Raw genomic sequence first — 24,759 nt, forward strand, 5'->3', positions numbered from 1 at the left:
GGCCGGGGAACGCCGGCGGTCTGCATGGGCCTTGGCCCTCGTCCGGGCCTTTAACAGGGCAGAACGGGCAGTCCGCCACACCCGGCGGCACCTCCTGAGGTGAGCCTGGACCGAGGGCACACCGACCTCCCCCTCCACAAGTGGGAACAATGGGGGCTGGTCCCCAAACACACCTCAAACGGGGAGAGGCCGGTGGCAGACGACACTTGGCTGTTGTGGGCATACTCGATCCAGGCCAGATGGTTGTTCCAGGCCATCGGGTGCGCGGAGGTCACGCAGCGGAGGGCCTGTTCCAGCTCCTGGTTAGCCCGCTCTGCCTGTCCGTTTGTCTGAGGGTGATACCCGGACGAGAGACTCACGGTGGCCCCCAGTTCCCTGCAGAAACTCCTCCAGACTTGGGAAGAGAACTGAGGACCACGATCCGAGACGATGTCCGCTGGTATCCCATGCAGACGCATGACATGGTGGACCAGGAGGTCTGCTGTCTCCTGGGCCATCGGGAGCTTTGGGAGGGCCACGAAGTGGGCCGCCTTGGAGAACCGGTCCACTATCGTGAGGATGGTGGTGTTGCCCTGGGACAGCGGGAGGCCCGTGACAAAGTCCAGGCCGATGTGGGACCAGGGGCGGTGAGGCACCGGTAGGGGCTGGAGGAGTCCCGAAGTCCTCTTGTGGTCGGCCTTGCCCCTGGCACAGGTGGTACAGGCCTGGACGTAATCCCGGACGCCGGCCTCCATAGACGCCCACCAGAAGCACTGCTGGACCACTGCCATGGTTCTGCACACCCCAGGATGACAGGAGAGCTTGGAACCATGACAGAAGTCCAAAACTGCAGCTCTGGCCTCTGGTGGGACGTACAATTTGTTCCTTGGGCCGGTCCCCGGGTTCCATGTCAGGGCTTCCCGGACGGTCTTCTCCACGTCCCAGGTGAGGGTGGCCACCGGGGATGATGGTCTCTGTTGGGTCCGACAACTCGGCCTTGGCTTCCTCTTCGTGCACCCGGGACAGGGCATCCGATCATTGGTTCTTGGTCCCGGGGCGGTATGTAATCTGGAAGTCAAAGCGCCCAAAGAACAGTGACCAGCGGGCTTGCCTGGGGTTCAGCCGCTTGGTGGTCTGGATGTACTCCAGGTTCCGATGGTCCGTGAAAACCGTGAAGGGCACCGTCGCTCCCTCCAACAGGTGTCTCCACTCTTCAACCACTCCTTCACCGCCAGGAGTTCCCAATTGCAGACGTCATAATTCCTCTCAGCCGGGGTCAACCTGCGGGAAAAATAGGCACAAGGGTGGAGAAACTTATCGGACTCCCTGCTCTGGGACAGCACGGCTCCTATCCCTGAGTCAGAGGCATCCACTTCAACTATGAACTGGCGATTAGGATCAGGCTGCACCAGAACTGGTGCAGACGACAACCGGCGTTTCAACTCCCTAAACGCGGCTTCGCACCGATCCGACCAGGTGAAGGGGACTTTAGTGGAGGTCAGGGCAGTCAGGGAGCTCGGTACCTGACTGTAACCCTTAATGAACCTCCTGTAGAAATTTGCAAAACCGAGGAACTGTTGCAGCTTCTTACAGCTTGTTGGTTGGGGCCAATCTCTCACCACCGCAACCTTAGCCGGATCAGGGGCGACGGAGTTGGAGGAGATGATGAACCCCAGGAAGGACAAAGAAGTACGGTGGAACTCGCACTTCTCGCCCTTCACAAACAGCCGGTTCTCCAATAACCGCTGCAGGACCTGACGTACATGCTGGACATGAGTCTCAGGGTCCGGAGAAAACATGAGTATATTGTCTAGATCAGGGGTGGGCAACCTGTTCCAGAAAGAGCCATGAGGGTGCAGGTTTTCTTTGCAGCCACTGACTCCACCAGGTGATTTTACTGATTAATATCACTTTGAGCAGATGGAATCAGTTAATCAGTGAAATCACCTGGTGGAGTCAGTGGCTGCAAAGAAAACCTGCACCCTCATGGCTCTTTCTGGAACAGGTTGCCCACCCCTGGTCTAGATATACGAAGACAAACCGGTGCAGGAAGTCCCGCAAGACGTCATTAACCAATGCTTGGAACGTCGCGGGGGCGTTAGTGAGGCCGAACGGCATGACCAGGTACCTAAAGTGACCTAACGGGGTGTTAAATGCCGTCTTCCAATCGTCTCCCTTCCGGATCCGATCCAGGTGGTACGCATTCCTAAGATCGAGTTTGGTGAATACTTGGGCTCCATGCAGGGGCGTGGACACCGAATCCAACAGAGGTAATGGGTATCGATTACGAACCGTAATCTCGTTCAGCCCTCTGTAATCGATGCATGAACGGAGTCCGCCGTCCTTCTTACCCACAAAAAAGAAACCTGCACCCATCTGGGAGGTGGAGTTCCGGATCAACCCGGCAGCTAAGGAGTCCCGGATGTAGGTCTCCATTGATTCGCGTTCCGGACGTGAGAGGTTGTACAGCCTGCTGGACGGGTACTCAGCGTCCGGGATCAGATCGACGGCGCAATCGTACGGTCGGTGCGGGGGAAGAGTGAGTGCCAGATCTTTGCTGAAGACGTCAGCAAGATCGTGGTACTCCTCCGGCACCGCCGTCAGATTGGGGGGGACTTTGACCTCCTCATTAGCTGTCACACCGGGTGGAACCGAGGATCCTAAACATTCCCGGTGGCAGGTTTCGCTCCACTGCGTCACAACCCCAGACGGCCAATCAATCCGGGGATTGTGCTTCACCATCCATGGAAACCCTAAAATCACTCGGGAGGTAGAAGGTGTTACATAAAACACGATCTCCTCCCTGTGATTCCCAGACACAACCAATGTCACGGGCTGTATCTGGTGTGTGATTAATGGAAGAAGGGTGCCATCTAGTGCCCGTACCTTCAAAGGTGAAGGCAGAGCCACCAGAGGGAGCCCTACCTCCTTTGCCCATCTGCTGTCCAACAGATTCCCTTCCGACCCCGTGTCTACTAGTGCTGGGGCGTGAAGGGTTAAATCCTCACTTAGGATCGTGACTGGGATTCGTGCAGATTTATGGGGTTTCCCCATGTGGGTATTGTGACCCACCCTTAGCCCAGTCTCCAAGGATGGGTGCTGCTGTTTTGACCGTTTGGGGCAGTTTCTCTGCGTGTGCTCAGTTGAGCTGCAGAGAAAACACTCCCCACGGACCAGCCTCCTCTGTCTCTGATCTGATCGCCTTTTGGCCCTGCTCGTTTCCATAGCAACGGCAGCAGGGGGAGCTGTCGTCACGTGGAGAGCCTTGGCTGTGGAGCGTGGGGAAGACGGCTCCCTTTCGGACCCGGGAGGAAGAGGGACGGCTTGTGCCTGACTACGCCCTTCATCTCGCTCCCATCGGTGTTCTGTTAATCGGTTGTCCAACCGTATAACCAGGTCGATAAGCCCGTCTAAATCCCGTGGCTCGTCCTTCGCCACCAGGTGCTCCTTAAGGACCAGAGACAGTCCGTTTACAAAGGCGGCGTGGAGCGCAACAGCATTCCAGCTGGCTCGCGCTGCCGTGATGCGGAAGTCGACTACATACTTAGCTGCACTCCGGCACCCCTGTCTTATCGACAGCAGCACGCTTGAAACGGTCTCGCCTCTATGAGGGTGGTCGAACACGGTGAGAGCCTCCATCCTCCAAATTAAGAATCACATTCCGCTCGGTGACTAAGTCCAACCGAGCAGTGAAAGCGGTTAAGATTTGCTGCAGCTCACCTAACACGCCTCCTGCTGACGCCTGTTCACCTCGCTCTTCCATTGGCTGTTCAAGTGATGGTTGACGCCCCTCGGGATTCATGACGCTGGCTGAGAAATCTTGTTGGGAAGGTGTCGTGACACTCACCCACAACAGGGAGCATTAATGAACGGACAATGGATAAGCCAAAAGCAACAGTTTAATGTTGTGAATCGCACAATGAAATACAGACAATAACAATAATGTGGATTGTCAATTATACACAAGGTGACGTGTGGGCAGGCTCGAAGATAGAAGACGTCTGGCGAGAGAAGAGCTGGATCCCACACAGCTTCCACCACCAACGGATCTGAAGAACACCGGAGCCGCCAAGCCCTGCGCCCCAGGTGGCCACTGTCTTCAGCAGTCAGACCCGGTATTGCTGGCAGAAAACAGAAACAGTTAATGGTGGGTGTGTGAATACACACCCAGCAATCGTGTAAAGCTTAGTTCCTCCGGGAGGGAGAACCTCCACCTCCAGACACAGAATCACCTGTGCAGCTCCTGTCAGTGACTCTCCCTGGAAGGAGTGTGAGGCGAAGACGTCGCGCTCACACTATCCACCAATCCAGCTTCAGACTGTCACCACAGGAAAACGGCTGCACACAGAACAATATTCAGTCTCAGAAAACTCACAGCAGAGAAGGTTACCTGGAACGGTAGCTGATTTCTCGGCAAGGAGGTGGAGTTGCAGTCCGGCTTATATGGTGATGAGTTGAACGAGTGACAGCTGGTGCTGATAAGTGACAGCTGTCACTCCCAGTGGCTCTGACGCCCTCTCGTGCTTGGAGCCCGCACTCCAAGCAGGGCGCCATCTGGTGGTAGTGAGCCAGCAATACCTCCTCTTCAGCGGCCCACACAACACAAACTGTAATACTGGGTAAGTTAAAAGTATAACACACAAATAAGAAAATGAATAATGTAGAAATAAATACGAAAAATAAATAAAATAAAAATATTACTGTAAACAAACATATCAAGACAAAAATAAACTGTAATACTGTATAAGTTAAAAGTATAAAATACAAATAAAATAAATACTGTAGAAATAAAATAAAAAATAAAATAATAAAACAAAAATAAGGCATTTCTAAAATGCACCAATATAAAACCATTTGAGAAATTATGTGTACAATGGCACTTTGATAAAGACATAAATCTCACTGCACAACTGGAGGAAAGTCTAAACTTTTTTATAGGACAATTTATAGTATTTCACATTTTGGGGAACAAAATGAATTGCACAACTGTTGTGTAAAGTCCTATCCTTCATTAATAATAATTCAATAAGAGATAATGATTCAATAAGAGACTACTAACTACACTATTACTTTTCAAACAAGAAATACAAATTAAAATGTACAAATGAACATTGTAGAAAACCTATTTGCTGGTACTGTACTTTGAACAACAAGATATAGTTTAATGTGCAGCAGGCAGTGGTGGGCACAGATAACCAAAAAATTAACTTCGATAACAGATAATCAGATAACTGAAAAGTTATCGTCGATAAAGATAAAACAATAAACCACCCAAAAATGTATCGGAAGTTACAGATAACCAATAAATTCCAATATTATCTCTGGTACATTTACAACTACTAATAAAACAAGTTTAACAGCTTCTAGTAATATTAAAAAAACAACAGACCCAAACAATGAGACCACACTGTTTTCTCTCAACATTCTGCCCCTGCTGGAAGCTCTTGTTTACTACAGCGCTGCCAGCACAGAGGCACCCCGAGAGCAGCCATAAAGCCAGCTCTCTATCAATTACAATGCTCTGGTCAAGCGGAGGTCTTGAAAAATAAAGTCATGCTGAGTTATGGTTTTGATTTATAAATAACATTAATACCGATAGAATAACTCCATTAATGTCAATTCTGTCATTTGTACAAAGTTAAAATATAACATATATCTTTTAATGTTGAATAATGCACTAATTCTGAGGTTTTGTAACAGACAGGATTCTGGGTAAAAGTGCCTCTGCTAAACACTGATTGGTTCAGTCATTCATTATGTAAACCAACGTTAATGTGACGTCTGTTGTGTGTTGGTGCTTAAAGATAAATGTGCTTTTGTAAAATATTCCATTTTTTTATTTGTAAAAACAGGCATTTTTACGGAGCCCTGGAAGTGTCATTGCAAAATGTTTTGTTTGTGGAGAGAATGTGCGCACATTTTATGATGTTGTAAAACGTGCTTTACACTGTGCAAGATGATTTTTCATGCAGGAATTTTTTGGACCGAGTTTCAGGTTAATCGTGCGTCCTGCATCGTGTAGTGTACATGGAGTCTCAAGCTGCGTTCAACATCTGACGACCACCTCCTGATCGCCGATCGTATGGTTGAATGAAAATCAAACCTGTTTGATATATTATTGTGGTCGGCGGCCGTCGTGAGGGTTTCCTGCTGCTGAAAAGCTACAAGCATCCAAACGCTTGCACCTTGCAGAGCTGGCTTGTAATGTTATTATTATTATTATTATTATTATTATTATTTTTATTATTTTTATTATTTTGCTGTTGTTTTGTTTTAAAACTTCATTTGTAAAAAAAAAAAAAAGCCATTTGCAAAGCAAAAAAGTTGATTTGACAATCATCTGATATAACGGGGTCAAAATAAATAGAACACTGCCATCTACTGGTTCCCAGACGCTTAGTACTTAGGGCGAATACTGCCATGAACACTACTGGCCAGTAGATGGCAGTAGAGGCCTTGAAAACAAAATTCCAGATAATCCCTGTCTGCTACATTTAAAATGCGTGGAATTTTCCATAATGCACTGTGGGGCACAACATGTGCTCACAAAACCTTAAAAATTAGCACATTACTTTAAAACTAAAACATATATCTGATATTTTCACTTTATAAAACTTCAGACATGACACTAATTTTAAATAACTTGTCCAAAATTAGTTTGGTTAAAATTTGAACCATAACTTAAAAATGTATGCCTCTGGATGACTTAGGTGATATTGCCAGCATATTGGTATGATGTTAAAGGAAATGGGGTTTTTTTTGTTGTTTTTTTTTTTTTTTTGGCCATTTCTCCTTTGTCTGCAGAGGGTTGAGATGCTTTTCATGCAAACAGCTTTTAACAGGTGGGTGCTGAACTGATTTTAAATTTTAAAAATGCTTGTTGCTGTTCAGCTTTGTTTATCGGTTTAGAAGTTATCGGACAAAAATTAATCGGAAGATAATTGGTCCGATAATGGTTTTTAAAGTTATCTAAAAAGATAATCCGATAATGAAAACATTATCTTCGATAATTATCTGTTATCGGATTATTGGAAGTGTGCCCACCACTGGCAGCAGGTTACAGCCTACATAACACATTTCACACAAGAAATGACACAGCTTCTGCTTACCTTTATCTTTTGCTCGTTTCTCCTCTTCTTTTCTCTTTTCTCTCCAATCAATCAATCAATTTTTTATATAGCGCCAAATCACAACAAACAGTTGCCCCAAGGCGCTTTATATTGTAAGGCAAGGCCATACAATAATTATGTAAAACCGACCCCCTGTGAGCAAGCACTTGGCTACAGTGGGAAGGAAAAACTCCCTTTTAACAGGAAGAAACCTCCAGCAGAACCAGGCTCAGGGAAGGGCAGTCTTCTGCTGGGACTGGTTGGGGCTGAGGGAGAGAACCAGGAAAAAGACATGCTGTGGAGGGGAGCAGAGATCGATCACTAATGATTAAATGCAGAGTGGTGCATACAGAGCAAAAAGAGAAAGAAACAATGCATCATGGGAACCCCCCAGCAGTCTATGTCTATAGCAGCATAACTAAGGGATGGTTCAGGGTCACCTGATCCAGCCCTAACTATAAGCTTTAGCAAAAAGGAAAGTTTTAAGCCTAATCTTAAAAGTAGAGAGGGTGTCTGTCTCCCTGATCTGAATTGGGAGCTGGTTCCACAGGAGAGGAGCCTGAAAGCTGAAGGCTCTGCCTCCCATTCTACTGTTACAAACCCTAGGAACTACAAGTAAGTCTGCAGTCTGAGAGCAAAGCGCTCTATTGGGGTGATATGGTACTACGAGTTCCCTAAGATAAGATGGGACCTGATTATTCAAAACCTTATAAGTAAGAAGAAGAATTTTAAATTCTATTCTAGAATTAACAGGAAGCCAATGAAGAGAGGCCAATATGGGTAAGATATGCTCTCTCCTTCTAGTCCCCATCAGTACTCTAGCTGCAGCATTTTGAATTAACTGAAGGCTTTTTAGGGAACTTTTAGGACAACCTGATAATAATGAATTACAATAGTCCAGCCTAGAGGAAATAAATGCATGAATTAGTTTTTCAGCATCACTCTGAGACAAGACCTTTCTGGTTTTAGAGATACTGCATAAATACAAAAAAGCAGTCCTACATATTTGTTTAATATGCGCTTTGAATGACATATCCTGATCAAAAATGACTCCAAGATTTCTCACAGTATTACTAGAGGTCAGGGTAATGCCATCCAGAGTAAGGATCTGGTTAGACACCATGTTTCTAAGATTTGTGGGGCCAAGTACAATAACTTCAGTTTTATCTGAGTTTAAAAGCAGGAAATTAGAGGTCATCCATGTCTTTATGTCTGTAAGACAATCCTGCAGTTTAGCTAATTGGTATGTGTCCTCTGGCTTCATGGATAGATAAAGCTGGGTATCATCTGCGTAACAATGAAAATTTAAGCAATACCGTCTAATAATACTGCCTAAGGGAAGCATGTATAAAGTGAATAAAATTGGTCCTAGCACAGAACCTTGTGGAACTCCATAATTAACTTTAGTCTGTGAAGAAGATTCCCCATTTACATGAACAAATTGTAATCTATTAGACAAATATGATTCAAACCACCGCAGCGCAGTGCCTTTAATACCTATGGCATGCTCTAATCTCTGTAATAAAATTTTATGGTCAACAGTATCAAAAGCAGCACTGAGGTCTAACAGAACAAGCACAGAGATGAGTCCACTGTCCGAGGCCATAAGAAGATCATTTGTAACCTTCACTAATGCTGTTTCTGTACTATGATGAATTCTAAAACCTGACTGAAACTCTTCAAATAGACCATTCCTCTGCAGATGATCAGTTAGCTGTTTTACAACTACCCTTTCAACAATTTTTGAGAGAAAAGGAAGGTTGGAGATTGGCCTATAATTAGCTAAGATAGCTGGGTCAAGTGATGGCTTTTTAAGTAATGGTTTAATTACTGCCACCTTAAAAGCCTGTGGTACATAGCCAACTAACAAAGATAGATTGATCATATTTAAGATCGAAGCATTAAATAATGGTAGGGCTTCCTTGAGCAGCCTGGTAGGAATGGGGTCTAATAAACATGTTGATGGTTTGGATGAAGTAACTAATGAAAATAACTCAGACAGAACAATCGGAGAGAAAGAGTCTAACCAAATACCGGCATCACTGAAAGCAGCCAAAGATAACGATACGTCTTTGGGATGGTTATGAGTAATTTTTTCTCTAATAGTTAAAATTTTGTTAGCAAAGAAAGTCATGAAGTCATTACTAGTTAAAGTCAATGGAATACTCAGCTCAATAGAGCTCTGAGTCTTTGTCAGCCTGGCTACAGTGGTGAAAAGAAACCTGGGGTTGTTCTTATTTTCTTCAATTAGTGATGCGTAGAAAGATGTCCTAGCTTTACGGAGGGCTTTTTTATAGAGCAACAGACTCTTTTTCCAGGCTAAGTGAAGATCTTCTAAATTAGTGAGACGCCATTTCCTCTCCAACTTACGGGTTATCTGCTTTAAGCTACGAGTTTGTGAGTTATACCACGGAGTCAGGCACTTCTGATTTAAAGCTCTCTTTTTCAGAGGAGCTACAGCATCCAAAGTTGTCTTCAATGAGGATGTAAAACTATTGATGAGATACTCTATCTCACTTACAGAGTTTAGGTAGCTACTCTGCACTGTGTTGGTATATGGCATTAGAGAACATAAAGAAGGAATCATATCCTTAAACCTAGTTACAGCGCTTTCTGAAAGACTTCTAGTGTAATGAAACTTATTCCCCACTGCTGGGTAGTCCATCAGAGTAAATGTAAATGTTATTAAGAAATGATCAGACAGAAGGGAGTTTTCAGGGAATACTGTTAAGTCTTCTATTTCCATACCATAAGTCAGAACAAGATCTAAGATATGATTAAAGTGGTGGGTGGACTCATTTACTTTTTGAGCAAAGCCAATAGAGTCTAATAATAGATTAAATGCAGTGTTGAGGCTGTCATTCTCAGCATCTGTGTGGATGTTAAAATCGCCCACTATAATTATCTTGTCTGAGCTAAGCACTAAGTCAGACAAAAGGTCTGAAAATTCACAGAGAAACTCACAGTAACGACCAGGTGGACGATAGATAATAAATAAAACTGGTTTTTGGGACTTCCAATTTGGATGGACAAGACTAAGAGTCAAGCTTTCAAATGAATTAAAGCTCTGTCTGGGTTTTTGATTAATTAATAAGCTGGAATGGAAGATTGCTGCTAATCCTCCGCCCCGGCCCGTGCTACGAGCATTCTGACAGTTAGTGTGACTCGGGGGTGTTGACTCATTTAAACTAACATATTCATCCTGCTGTAACCAGGTTTCTGTAAGGCAGAATAAATCAATATGTTGATCAATTATTATATCATTTACCAACAGGGACTTAGAAGAGAGAGACCTAATGTTTAATAGACCACATTTAACTGTTTTAGTCTGTGGTGCAGTTGAAGGTGCTATATTATTTTTTCTTTTTGAATTTTTATGCTTAAATAGATTTTTGCTGGTTATTGGTAGTCTGGGAGCAGGCACCGTCTCTACGGGGATGGGGTAATGAGGGGATGGCAGGGGGAGAGAAGCTGCAGAGAGGTGTGTAAGACTACAACTCTGCTTCCTGGTCCCAACCCTGGATAGTCACGGTTTGGAGGATTTAAGAAAATTGACCAGATTTCTAGAAATGAGAGCTGCTCCATCCAAAGTGGGATGGATGCCGTCTCTCCTAACAAGACCAGGTTTTCCCCAGAAGCTTTGCCAATTATCTATGAAGCCCACCTCATTTTTTGGACACCACTCAGACAGCCAGCAATTCAAGGAGAACATGCGGGGCTAAACATGTCACTCCCGGTCCGATTGGGGAGGGGCCCAGAGAAAACTACAGAGTCCGACATTGTTTTTGCAAAGTTACACACCGATTCAATGTTAATTTTAGTGACCTCCGATTGGCGTAACCGGGTGTCATTACTGCCGACGTGAATTACAATCTTACCAAATTTACGCTTAGCCTTAGCCAGCAGTTTCAAATTTCCTTCAATGTCGCCTGCTCTGGCCCCCGGAAGACAATTGACTATGGTTGCTGGTGTCACTAACTTCACATTTCTCAAAACAGAGTCACCAATAACCAGAGTTTGATCCTCGGCGGGTGTGTCGTCGAGTGGGGAAAAACGGTTAGAGATGTGAACGGGTTGGCGGTGTACACGGGTCTTCTGTTTAGGGCTACGCTTCCTCCTCACAGTCACCCAGTCGGCCTGCTTTCCCGGCTGCTCAGGATCTGCCAGGGGGTAACTAACGGCGGCTAAGCTACCTTGGTCCGCACTGACTACAGGGGCCTGGCTAGCTGTAGAATTTTCCACGGTGCGGAGCCAAGTCTCCAATTCGCCCAGCCTGGCCTCCAAAGCTACGAATAAACTACACTTATTACAAGTACCGTTACTGCTAAAGGAGGCCGAGGAATAACTAAACATTTCACACCCAGAGCAGAAAAGTGCGGGAGAGACAGGAGAAGCCACCATGCTAAAGTGAATAATGTGTGAATAATTTAGAGGTGATTCAGCAGAGGGAGTGCTTTAGTTAAGGCACGTGAAGATTACACTGTGAAACAAATCGTTATCTAGTTAACTAGCTCAATCTAACTGCGCAGATTAAACAGCTAACAGATACAGCAAAACGCCGCTGTGCTCCAGAACAGGAAGTGATACAATACCGCAGTGAGAGCCAACCACCATTAATGCAGTCAAATTCTCAGTTAATGGTGTAAGAGTGTCATGATGCATAACACAAAATGGCTGACGCACATCCAAAATGTCCTTGTATTTAGTAAAACTATCTGATCTTTTTACAGCTGTCTAATTGATAAAACCATCTGACCTTTTCACAGTCACCCAGTCGGCCTGCTTTCCCGGCTGCTCGGGATCTGCCAGGGGGTAACTAACGGCGGCTAAGCTACCTTGGTCCGCACCGACTACAGGGGCCTGGCTAGCTGTAGAATTTTCCACGGTGCGGAGCCGAGTCTCCAATTCGCCCAGCCTGGCCTCCAAAGCTACGAATAAACTACACTTATTACAAGTACCGTTACTGCTAAAGGAGGCCGAGGAATAACTAAACATTTCACGCCCAGAGCAGAAAAGTGCGGGAGAGACAGGAGAAGCCGCCATGCTAAATCGGCTAAGAGCTAGTAGCTACGCTAAGCTAGCGGATTCCTAAAAACACGCAAAGTGAATAATGTGTAAATAATTTAGAGGTGATTCAGCAGAAGGAGTGCTTTAGTTAAGGCACGTAAAGATTACACTGGGAAACAAATCGTAATCTAGATAACTAGATCAATCTAACTGCGCAGATTAAACAGCTAACAGATACAGCAAAACACCGCTGTGCTCCGGAACAGGAAGTGATACAATACCGCAGTGAGAGCCAACCAACAAAACCTCCAGAACCTGTTACCTGTCTGTCAGACCATGGCAGAAATCTACATGCACCACACAGCAAGCAGAGGGCGCTCATTACCCACAAGTGGAGTATAGCGGTAGGCACTGCTGCAGCGATTGCAATGTGTTTGGGGGGACCGGGGGTCGGTCATGCCGCCCCAGATAAGAAGCCGCCCTGGGTGGCTGCCCATATCGCCCATATCAGAAACCGCTTCTGGGTCACGCAAATAACTGTTGAACCAAGGTGTCTGTGCCTTGGGAAGGCATGGCCTTAATAGAGGAGGCGCAATCTTATCAAGTGTGGTTTTTAGCACTAAGTTCAGGCTATCCGCAAGACTGTCTACCGACTGAAAATTCATCCAGCTTGAAGGTAAGATTTCTGATAGTCTCACTTCGAGTTCAGTCAAAGTTGAAGGTTTAATGCATCGGCGCAATGATAGGCAAGGTTGTTGCTCCACTAAACGCGGCAGCATAATTGTAAACCTAATAAGCGAGTGGTCACAGACCGCTGACGCAAGAGGCAGGATGTCGATATTCGTGACAGCAAGGCCACGTGCAAGAACAACATCTAAAGGACAACTTGTAGGTTTTATGTGTGTTACAACTTCACCAAAAGATGTAAAAGAAATGGGCTCAAATTGCTCGAGCACAGCAGAATGTGCATGAGTAGCAGACAACTCAACATTGCAGTTCTGATCAGCGTTCTGTCTGACTGATGAAACTTTGTCAATAAAAAACTGAAGAAGGTTGCGACTAATAATGAACTGTTTAAGTCCACATCAACATGCTTCATGTTCAAAATGACATCGCCAAGAAAGCAAGATAAAGGGCACATTTCACTTCAAATCAACGCTATCGTTAAAAAAAATTATATACCAGATTATGAATTATTACATCCAACTCTTGTGGGGACGTTGATGTAGCTGATAAAAAATAAAATTTGCCATACAGCGTCTGAAAAATGCACACAGATTCAGAGCTATTTTTAGACATTAAAGTGACATAACCTCAGGTGCTGTCTGAAGGTCAGGTCAGTCCACCTCTGGCCACTTCAGGACTTAAACCACACAGTCAGTCTGGGCTGTTTTTTGTCTCCAAATGTAATATGGCTTTAATTTGATTTTAATTTGGCTTTCAAATCAAATTATTGTGTTTTGTGATCAATAAATGTCCATCTCCGCCCCTTTGTAACCCGCAATGTATTCAGAAAAAACTAAATAAAACAACAACATTGCATACATCTGAATCAGACTGAATAATAATGATTACATATGTCAAAGTCCGAATGACGTTAGAATGACACATAAGGCCACAATCGGGAAATATTGAGGTGCGGTCTGAAGACCAACGGACGACAGTCTCAGAGCAGTCTACACATTTGGTCCCATTCACTCGGCTGTCCCGAGTGTGTTGCATGTGTTCAAAACACTCTTTGTGCTATCGAGATGGGACGCACATCTGACGGAGGTCTATATCCAGTTTCTGTGTCATTTGATCTCAATCTGCATATTCTGCATGTTGTGCCACGGCCAGGAAGGGCAAAGGAAATGTTGATATGTAATAACATGTATGTGCCACGCATTCATCATGTACAGTGGGTGTGAACAGCGCACTATCAAACCAAAAGCACCGTGTGCCGCTGCGCCTCTCCGTGGTCTCATGCGCAGTAATGAATCATTGCATGCATCAGAGCTGAATGGATCTCACCACTGTAATATACATATTATTACTTGATCACCATCTAAACTCTGTAGGAGGTGTGACGTGGAACTGTATCGCCAGGCCATGACAACATTATTAAACATGAAACTCACCTCCAGCACAGAAACCAGGATCGTTTCAAAGCGCAGGGCAGAGAGGATCCAAGAACCACAGCCTGTGGTGAAAAGCCTCTCACCCGGCTGCTGTGTGCTGCAAACAACCATGGCAAAAACAAATCCCATGTGATAATCCAACCGACATCATGGTGTACAGAGTTGCATTGTGCTGCTGAGGTGAGCAAAAAAGAAAAAAGAAATTAAAGTTCGCTGTTCTGACGCACGGTGTGACTGCTTGGCCCACTGCCAGCAAAGTTTCAGTAAAGGTATCCAATGGCTGGCAGCGGCACACACGTGCACCCTGCGCACACGCTTAGTGGCTCATTCAGCTGTTATGAACACACACACACACACACACACACACAGCTAACTGATCATTTCAGAATCTGTTCTAGCGTGCACGTAAGGTCAGTAGTGCTGGGAAGTGGAGGACGAGCACAGATGTGAGTGCATGAGTGAGTGAGTGACTGCAGCGATGCCGGCTTTGATACATATGGCGTGAGTCCGGTCCATACGTGGTAGTACTCTGATGTCCTGTGCAAAGGTAGGAACACAGCGCTGGCTCCCACTCCGTATTGTGTCTCCGTCACACATGTTTGGACATCGGACAGTCTTCAGTACCTTTTATGGCCGTCTGACAGCACTCTGTGTCATCGACCTGTTATCTACATACGCTTTGGATGCGATCATGTGGACAAGGTAGTCTGGATGGGATCCACCCACAGTCTACATGGGATGAAAGAGTTTCCATCCCGACTGCGTCCGGATTATGGCAACATTTGCCATGTTGGGCTCTTCCTGCACATTCTTGATATGTGTGATGGGGGCTTTAGTCTTGAACCAGGAGAATTGCAAACCCAAATACAATGATTGCTCGCTCATCTTCTCAAGTGTTGCAATCAGTGTATTCGTTGATTCCACAGAGATCACAGCCTCATCCACAAAGTTAGGGTCAGTAAAGTTTTCCTTGGCCACAAAGGCACCAAAGAACACTGCTTTGCACAACGCTGTCCAACATCCAGTCCATGCAAGTGTTGTGTAGGAGCCAGAACACACTGTGGAAGGAAGATAGTTTTTACTGGGAAAAATTCTGAGATTCTTCATCCACTCTGTCCAGCACCTGTATACAGGCTGACTATGGTGTCCTGTGATGGTTCCCACTGACCTGATATTATTAAACATCGGGATCCAAGTGTAGTAGCTCTCTGCTGAGCTTTGGCAGATCTGAGAACCCACAATCTGGAGTTTTTTGTTTTTTTTTTAATAATTCTACACCATTGTTTCACTGTTACTGGAACATCTAAAGTACGTTGTCCTCAAACTGACATGAACATTTGAGCATAAGGTATCACCCTGTTTTGGGCCCTCACCCATCATCAAAGAACACCAAAGAATGCCAACGTTTGAACATCTTGAAATCCTGCCACAGTTAAAACAAGACCACAGCCCAGTCACTGACTATCCTGGTTCATCACGGGCACCTTTCTGGAGCCTAGAAGGTTTACCAAAGTATGGACAAGGTTTCAAACCATGACCTTGTGGAATGCCCATTGGTGAAAGTAAGAACGAGGCTTTTCTGTTTCCCAATAAATGTCTTTACTGTGTATTAAGTGTAGCTGCTGCTGGTCTAATGTTTAATATACTTTTATTGGGAAGCACTTTTTACAACTAACTGGAACTGTGTGTGCAGCACTTTGTATGTACATTTGAAAAAAAAAAACATATTAATAAATATTATTAATATTACAAACTGAAAATCCCGGCACAGCACAAGTGAATGAAGGCCATTCGTATACCACATCAGCAATTATGTCTTTATTAAGAATACGTTCACTTCTAACTCAAAGTCAAGTTAAGGCAAAATTAAATCTAAAGCTCCAGATTTTCTGGTATGTGGAAGTAAAAGGAAGCCGCACCAGAATGTTTTCTTTCCAAAGCCGAGTCCTCTGAGTGCACTCCCATTTATTAAATATTTAAACTCTGTTGCTGTGCGAAAGCCTGAGTGAGACTGTCTGATTTATTTTTTATTGTTCTGGGATTTTTCCAGGTCAAAATAGGAATGTTTTTGCTGTGGATTTGAAGAGTTGCAGCAGTTACGTCTAACTCCTTATTTTTATGCCTGACTTGAGTTTTTATGTCCAGTGTCCAGTTCGGACAAAAACATCAATTTAAAAAACTGATTCCATGATTCAGTTTCTCCAGAAAACAAATAAATGTGATTTTCCTTTTACTGTCTTTTATTTGTTTTCTTGAAGACATTTCTGGTGTGATTTTGGGGTGACTAAATGTTGCCTGACATACCTGTCAGAAACCGCCAAGCTTTGATCTGCTTCCTGCTTTGATGGCAGCTGGAAGGAGACTCCATGTTAAAAATAACACTTAAAGCTTTGACAGACTGAGACATTAATTACATTTTCTCTTACAGACCTTTGATGCTAACGGGAAGCTGATGGAGGACGCAACCCTGCAGGCTCTGGAAGTGTTCTGCACCTGCTGGTTCACCTTCGAGGTGAGGACAAAAACGCAAAGACTTCATTTGCTAAATACTTTTTTAAAAACAGTAAGAAGATGAAGCATCGTGTGATGTTTTTGATAATTTTTAGTAGCATCGTCAAACTTGACGTTTCTTACATCCAGTATTTAGTAACCTAACTGTGTTCTTTGGAATCACTCTGAGGTGGTGACACGGCTGCTGCTGGCGCCAAACAGAAGGAAATTCTTTCATCATCCTCTCAACATCATTGACATTGTGTCTGTGGTTCCCATCTACGTCACCCTGATCTTTGACATGACCGTCGGATCAGAGTCTGAACTCGGAGACCTTGGACGACTCATACAGGTTCATGATTGACCACATCATATTTTAATGGAATGGTCAACATTAATTAACTAAATTGAAGTAGACATATTTCAAACTAATTTTATGAAGAGCTGGTCCTTGGGTCAGAGAGAAACTGACTGAGTTTTGGTGGTGCCTAGTCTAACTTAAAGTAAAGGTAAGATCCTTTGGCTGCTCCCTTGTTCTCACTAGGGGTCACCACAGCAGATCCGAGGTGGATCTGCATCTTGATTTGGCACGTTTTACACCGCATGGTACACACCCTTCCTGATGCAACTCCATATTATATGGAAAATGGGCAAGACTGGGTTTTCAACAGGAAACCTTCTGCACAGGAAACAAGTGTGCACTCTTGCTTGCCTCTACTGGTGGTTGGCTCTCACTGCAGTATTGTATCACTTCCTGTTCCGGAGCACAGCGGTGTTTTGCTGTATCTGTTAGCTGTTTAATCTGCGCAGTTAGATTGATCTAGTTATCTAGATTACGATTTGTTTCCCAGTGTAATCTTTACGTGCCTTAACTAAAGCACTCCTTCTGCTGAATCACCTCTAAATTATTTACACATTATTCACTTTGCGTGTTTTTAGGAATCCGCTAGCTTAGCGTAGCTACTAGCTCTTAGCCGATTTAGCATGGCGGCTTCTCCTGTCTCTCCCGCACTTTTCTGCTCTGGGTGTGAAATGTTTAGTTATTCCTCAGCCTCCTTTAGCAGTAATGGTACTTGTAATAAGTGTAGCTTATTCGTAGCTTTGGAGGCCAGGCTGGGCGAATTGGAGACTCGGCTCCGCACCGTGGAAAATTCTACAGCTAGCCAGGCCCCTGTAGTCGGTGCGGACCAAGGTAGCTTAGCCGCCGTTAGTTACCCCCTGGCAGATCCCGAGCAGCCGGGAAAGCAGGCCGACTGGGTGACTGTGAGGAGGAAGCGTAGCCCTAAACAGAAGCCCCATGTACACCGCCAACCCGTTCACATCTCTAACCGTTTTTCCCCACTCGACGACACACCCGCCGAGGATCAAACTCTGGTTATTGGCGACTCTGTTTTGAGAAATGTGAAGTTAGCGACACCAGCAACCATAGTCAATTGTCTTCCGGGGGCCAGAGCAGGCGACATTGAAGGAAATTTGAAACTGCTGGCTAAGGCTAAGCGTAAATTTGGTAAGATTGTAATTCACGTCGGCAGTAATGACACCCGGTTACGCCAATCGGAGGTCACTAAAATTAACATTGAATCGGTGTGTAACTTTGCAAAAACAATGTCGGACTCTGTAGTTTTCTCTGGGCCCCTCCCCAATCAGACCGGGAGTGACATGTTTAGCCGCATGTTCTCCTTGAATTGCTGGCTGTCTGAGTGGTGTCCAAAAAATGAGGTGGGCTTCATAGATAATTGGCAAAGCTTCTGGGGAAAACCTGGTCTTGTTAGGAGAGACGGCATCCATCCCACTTTGGATGGAGCAGCTCTCATTTCTAGAAATCTGGCCAGTTTTCTTAAATCCTCCAAACCGTGACTATCCAGGGTTGGGACCAGGAAGCAGAGTTGTAGTCTTACACACCTCTCTGCAGCTTCTCTCCCCCTGCCATCCCCTCATTACCCCATCCCCATAGAGACGGTGCCTGCTCCCAGACTACCAATAACCAGCAAAAATCTATTTAAGCATAAAAATTCAAAAAGAAAAAATAATATAGCACCTTCAACTGCACCACAGACTAAAACAGTTAAATGTGGTCTATTAAACATTAGGTCTCTCTCTTCTAAGTCCCTGTTGGTAAATGATATAATAATTGATCAACATATTGATTTATTCTGCCTTACAGAAACCTGGTTACAGCAAGATGAATATGTTAGTTTAGATGAGTCAACACCCCCGAGTCACACTAACTGTCAGAATGCTCGTAGCACGGGCCGGGGCAGAGGATTAGCAGCAATCTTCCATTCCAGCTTATTAATTAATCAAAAACCCAGACAGAGCTTTAATTCATTTGAAAGCTTGTCTCTTAGTCTTGTCCATCCAAATTGGAAGTCCCAAAAACCAGTTTTATTTGTTATTATCTATCGTCCACCTGGTCGTTACTGTGAGTTTCTCTGTGAATTTTCAGACCTTTTGTCTGACTTAGTGCTTAGCTCAGATAAGATAATTATAGTGGGCGATTTTAACATCCACACAGATGCTGAGAATGACAGCCTCAACACTGCATTTAATCTATTATTAGACTCTATTGGCTTTGCTCAAAAAGTAAATGAGTCCACCCACCACTTTAATCATATCTTAGATCTTGTTCTGACTTATGGTATGGAAATAGAAGACTTAACAGTATTCCCTGAAAACTCCCTTCTGTCTGATCATTTCTTAATAACATTTACATTTACTCTGATGGACTACCCAGCAGTGGGGAATAAGTTTCATTACACTAGAAGTCTTTCAGAAAGCGCTGTAACTAGGTTTAAGGATATGATTCCTTCTTTATGTTCTCTAATGCCATATACCAACACAGTGCAGAGTAGCTACCTAAACTCTGTAAGTGAGATAGAGTATCTCGTCAATAGTTTTACATCCTCATTGAAGACAACTTTGGATGCTGTAGCTCCTCTGAAAAAGAGAGCTTTAAATCAGAAGTGCCTGACTCCGTGGTATAACTCACAAACTCGTAGCTTAAAGCAGATAACCCGTAAGTTGGAGAGGAAATGGCGTCTCACTAATTTAGAAGATCTTCACTTAGCCTGGAAAAAGAGTCTGTTGCTCTATAAAAAAGCCCTCCGTAAAGCTAGGACATCTTTCTACTCATCACTAATTGAAGAAAATAAGAACAACCCCAGGTTTCTTTTCAGCACTGTAGCCAGGCTGACAAAGAGTCAGAGCTCTATTGAGCTGAGTATTCCATTAACTTTAACTAGTAATGACTTCATGACTTTCTTTGCTAACAAAATTTTAACTATTAGAGAAAAAATTACTCATAACCATCCCAAAGACGTATCGTTATCTTTGGCTGCTTTCAGTGATGCCGGTATTTGGTTAGACTCTTTCTCTCCGATTGTTCTGTCTGAGTTATTTTCATTAGTTACTTCATCCAAACCATCAACATGTTTATTAGACCCCATTCCTACCAGGCTGCTCAAGGAAGCCCTACCATTATTTAATGCTTCTATCTTAAATATGATCAATCTATCTTTGTTAGTTGGCTATGTACCACAGGCTTTTAAGGTGGCAGTAATTAAACCATTACTTAAAAAGCCATCACTTGACCCAGCTATCTTAGCTAATTATAGGCCAATCTCCAACCTTCCTTTTCTCTCAAAAATTCTTGAAAGGGTAGTTGTAAAACAGCTAACTGATCATCTGCAGAGGAATGGTCTATTTGAAGAGTTTCAGTCAGGTTTTAGAATTCATCATAGTACAGAAACAGCATTAGTGAAGGTTGCAAATGATCTTCTTATGACCTCGGACAGTGGACTCATCTCTGTGCTTGTTCTGTTAGACCTCAGTGCTGCTTTTGATACTGTTGACCATAAAATTTTATTACAGAGATTAGAGCATGCCATAGGTATTAAAGGCACTGCACTGCGGTGGTTTGAATCATATTTGTCTAATAGATTACAATTTGTTCATGTAAATGGGGAATCTTCTTCACAGACTAAAGTTAATTATGGAGTTCCACAAGGTTCTGTGCTAGGACCAATTTTATTCACTTTATACATGCTTCCCTTAGGCAGTATTATTAGACGGTATTGCTTAAATTTTCATTGTTACGCAGATGAAACCCAGCTTTATCTATCCATGAAGCCAGAGGACACACACCAATTAGCTAAACTGCAGGATTGTCTTACAGACATAAAGACATGGATGACCTCTAATTTCCTGCTTTTAAACTCAGATAAAACTGAAGTTATTGTACTTGGCCCCACAAATCTTAGAAACATGGTGTCTAACCAGATCCTTACTCTGGATGGCATTACCCTGACCTCTAGTAATACTGTGAGAAATCTTGGAGTCATTTTTGATCAGGATATGTCATTCAAAGCGCATATTAAACAAATTTTTTGCATTTACGCAATATCTCTAAAATCAGAAAGGTCTTGTCTCAGAGTGATGCTGAAAAACTAATTCATGCATTTATTTCCTCTAGGCTGGACTATTGTAATTCATTATTATCAGGTTGTCCTAAAAGTTCCCTAAAAAGCCTTCAGTTAATTCAAAATGCTGCAGCTAGAGTACTGGCGGGGACTAGAAGGAGAGAGCATATCTCACCCATATTGGCCTCTCTTCATTGGCTTCCTGTTAATTCTAGAATAGAATTTAAAATTCTTCTTCTTACTTATAAGGTTTTGAATAATCAGGTCCCATCTTATCTTAGGGACCTCGTAGTACCATATCACCCCAATAGAGCGCTTTGCTCTCAGACTGCAGGCTTACTTGTAGTTCCTAGGGTTTGTAAGAGTAGAATGGGAGGCAGAGCCTTCAGCTTTCAGGCTCCTCTCCTGTGGAACCAGCTCCCAATTCAGATCAGGGAGACAGACACCCTCTCTACTTTTAAGATTAGGCTTAAAACTTTCCTTTTTGCTAAAGCTTATAGTTAGGGCTGGATCAGGTGACCCTGAACCATCCCTTAGTTATGCTGCTATAGACGTAGACTGCTGGGGGGTTCCCATGATGCATTGTTTCTTTCTCTTTTTGCTCTGTATGCACCACTCTGCATTTAATCATTAGTGATCGATCTCTGCTCCCCTCCACAGCATGTCTTTTTCCTGGTTCTCTCCCTCAGCCCCAACCAGTCCCAGCAGAAGACTGTCCCTCCCTGAGCCTGGTTCTGCTGGAGGTTTCTTCCTGTTAAAAGGGAGTTTTTCCTTCCCACTGTAGCCAAGTGCTTGCTCACAGGGGGTCGTTTTGACCGTTGGGGTTTTACATAATTATTGTATGGCCTTGCCTTACAATATAAAGCGCCTTGGGGCAACTGTTTGTTGTGATTTGGCGCTATATAAAAAAATTGATTGATTAATTGAAGTGCACTTAACCGCTTGCCCACCACCACTCCCCATAGGCTCACTCAAAATAAATAAGTAAATAAAAATGTACCTATGATATTGGAAAGCCCTGTAGGCAGGCATGAAGGAAACTTCTGCTCTAGAAACAAGCTCACTTAACCGCTTGTTTCTACAGGAAAAGGTTCCTAGTTCAAGACCACCCCTGCCCATTCTCCATGTAATGTGGATTTGCTTCTTGTGCCAAACCAACAGACAGATCCATCTTGGATCAACTGTGGTGACCCCAAGTGGAAGAAAACTTCTTGATATTGGAAGGTCCTGTTCTCACTTTCATGGATAATCACCCTGGAAGCTCACGTTTGAAATCTTGGAAAACCTTTGAGAGTCTGGGAGGGTGTCTCTGATGAACCTGGATATTTCTTCATTGTACTGTGGTCTTATTTTAACTGTAGTTGGATTTTCAAGATGCTCTGTCACCCTCCCCCCCCCCCCCCCCCCCCCACCACCACCACCACCACCACCACCCCCCACCCCCACTCCCCTAAGACTTTTGACCTATTTTAAACATCCCCTGCTGTTGTTACAGGGAGCCTGTAACATTTTTGCACAGACATCACTGGGAGGTTTTTGCTTTCCCCAAAACCCCAAGATTGTGCTGTAGTTGTCCGTGGTCTGCACACATCTTGGTTGTAGACAGTTTCCTTCAGAGATACATATCTGGAAGAGTGACAATAGGGCTTAAGTTGGTTTTCTTTTTATATAATTTGTCAGCATGGGCATCTCTCACCCAATCACCTCTGTGACCCTTAACTGGAATAAGCAGGTTTAGATAACGGACGGGTGGTTGGCCAGGGGGATTAAACATACCACCCTCTGATCATAAGGCTGATGTTCTAACCTGTAGGCCACCACTTCCCCGTCATATTGTCAGACGAGGCTTTGGTGGTGATCTGGATCTCCCTCCAAATGTCTCCTTGTACTGTTTTTCTTGCACATTGTGAAGCAGTTTTTTCCTTTGATCTCCGTTCAATCCATTTGTGATGTCACAAAGCTCTGAACTTTATAGCCTGATTGTTGTAGGTCTTTGTGATTCAGGTGTTCAGGCTAATGAGGATCTTCAGAGTTCTGAAGCTGGCCAGGCACTCAACAGGGCTGCGCTCACTGGGGGCGACACTTCGGGTGAGTGAGGATGCTGAAAGTCAAATGTCTCAGAATGTCATTCTTGCAGACAGAGTCATCTAACATTTGACTTTGTGTCTCAGAGCGGCCTCTCAGTGACACTTGGGAACCTCAAAATGGAAATAAAGGTCAAAGAAAGAGATGGAATTGATTTTAATCATGTTATATATTATATATATACACAGTAGTGTTCAGAATAATAGTAGTGCTATGTGACTAAAAAGATTAATCCAGGTTTTGAGTATATTTCTTATTGTTACATGGGAAACAAGGTACCAGTAGATTCAGTAGATTCTCACAAATCCAACAAGACCAAGCATTCATGATATGCACACTCTTAAGGCTATGAAATTGGGCTATTAGTAAAAAAAAAAGTAGAAAAGGGGGTGTTCACAATAACAGTAGTGTGGCACTCAGTCAGTGAGTTTGTCAATTTTGTGGAACAAACAGGTGTGAATCAGGTGTCCTGTATTTAAGGATGAAGTCAGCACCTGTTGAACATGCTTTTCTCTTTGAAAGCCTGAGGAAAATGGGACGTTCAAGACATTGTTCAGAAGAATAGTGTAGTTTGATTAAAAAGTTGATTGGAGAAGGGAAAACTTATACGCAGGTGCAAAAAATTGTAGGGTGTTCATCTACAGTGATCTCCAATGCTTTAAAATGGACAAAAAACCAGAGACGCATGGAAGAAAACAGAAAACAACCATCAAAATGGATAGAAGAATAACCAGAATGGCAAAGGCTCACCCATTGATCAGCTCCAGGATGATCAAAGACAGTCTGGAGTTACCTGTAAGTGCTGTGACAGAAGACGCCTGTGTGAAGCTAATTTATTTGCAAGAATCCCCCACAAAATCCCTCTGTTAAGTAAAAGACATGTGCAGAAGAGGTTACAATTTGCCAAAGAACACATCAACTGGCCTAAAGAGAAATGGAGGAATATTTTGTGGACTGATGAGAGTAAAATTGTTTTTTTTTTTGGGGTCCAAGGGCCACAGACAGTTTGTGAGACGAACCCCAAACTCTGAATTCAAGCCACAGTTCACAGTGAAGACAGTGAAGCATGGTGGTGCAAGCATCATGGTATGGGCATGTTTCTCCTACTATGGTGTTGGGCCTATATATCGCATACCAGGTATCATGGATCAGTTTTGATATGTCAAAATACTTGAAGAGGTCATGTTGCCTTATGCTGAAGTGGACATGCCCTTGAAATGAGTGTTTCAACAAGACAATGACCCCAAGCACACTAGTAAATGAGCAAAATCTTGGTTCCAAACCAACAAAATTAATGCCTTTAGTGATTCACAGGATTGCTAAAAAAGCAGTTTGAATATAATAGTTTTGAGTTTGTAGCATCAACAGCAGATGCTATTATTATTGTGAACACCTCCTTTTCTACTTTTTTTTTTATTAATAGCCCAATTTCATAGCCTTAAGAGTGTGCATATCATGAATGCTTGGTCTTGTCGGATTTGTGAGAATCTACTGAATCTACTGGTACCTTGTTTCCCATGTAACAATAAGAAATATACTCAAAACCTGGAT

The 24,759-nt window shown here is 43.9% G+C and overlaps 1 protein-coding gene across 4 annotated transcripts in view; it reads left to right on the forward strand.

Moving 5' to 3' along the window:
• si:dkey-43k4.5 (potassium voltage-gated channel subfamily S member 2) overlaps positions 1 to 24,759 on the forward strand; it is a 70,643-nt gene that overhangs the window by 39,319 nt on the left and 6,565 nt on the right. For 3 of the 4 annotated variants that reach the window (XM_034165927.1, XM_034165931.1, XM_034165929.1), the window contains exons 6-8: positions 16,644 to 16,727; positions 16,896 to 17,057; positions 23,128 to 23,211. In XM_034165927.1, the coding sequence (XP_034021818.1) occupies positions 16,644 to 16,727; positions 16,896 to 17,057; positions 23,128 to 23,211 (330 nt within the window). The remainder of the gene's footprint in view (positions 1 to 16,643; positions 16,728 to 16,895; positions 17,058 to 23,127; positions 23,212 to 24,759) is intronic. The other variant, XM_034165930.1, reaches the window with a different exon arrangement.

This window comes from Thalassophryne amazonica, chromosome 3, assembly GCF_902500255.1.
Source record: "Thalassophryne amazonica chromosome 3, fThaAma1.1, whole genome shotgun sequence".
Taxonomy (NCBI): domain Eukaryota; kingdom Metazoa; phylum Chordata; class Actinopteri; order Batrachoidiformes; family Batrachoididae; genus Thalassophryne; species Thalassophryne amazonica.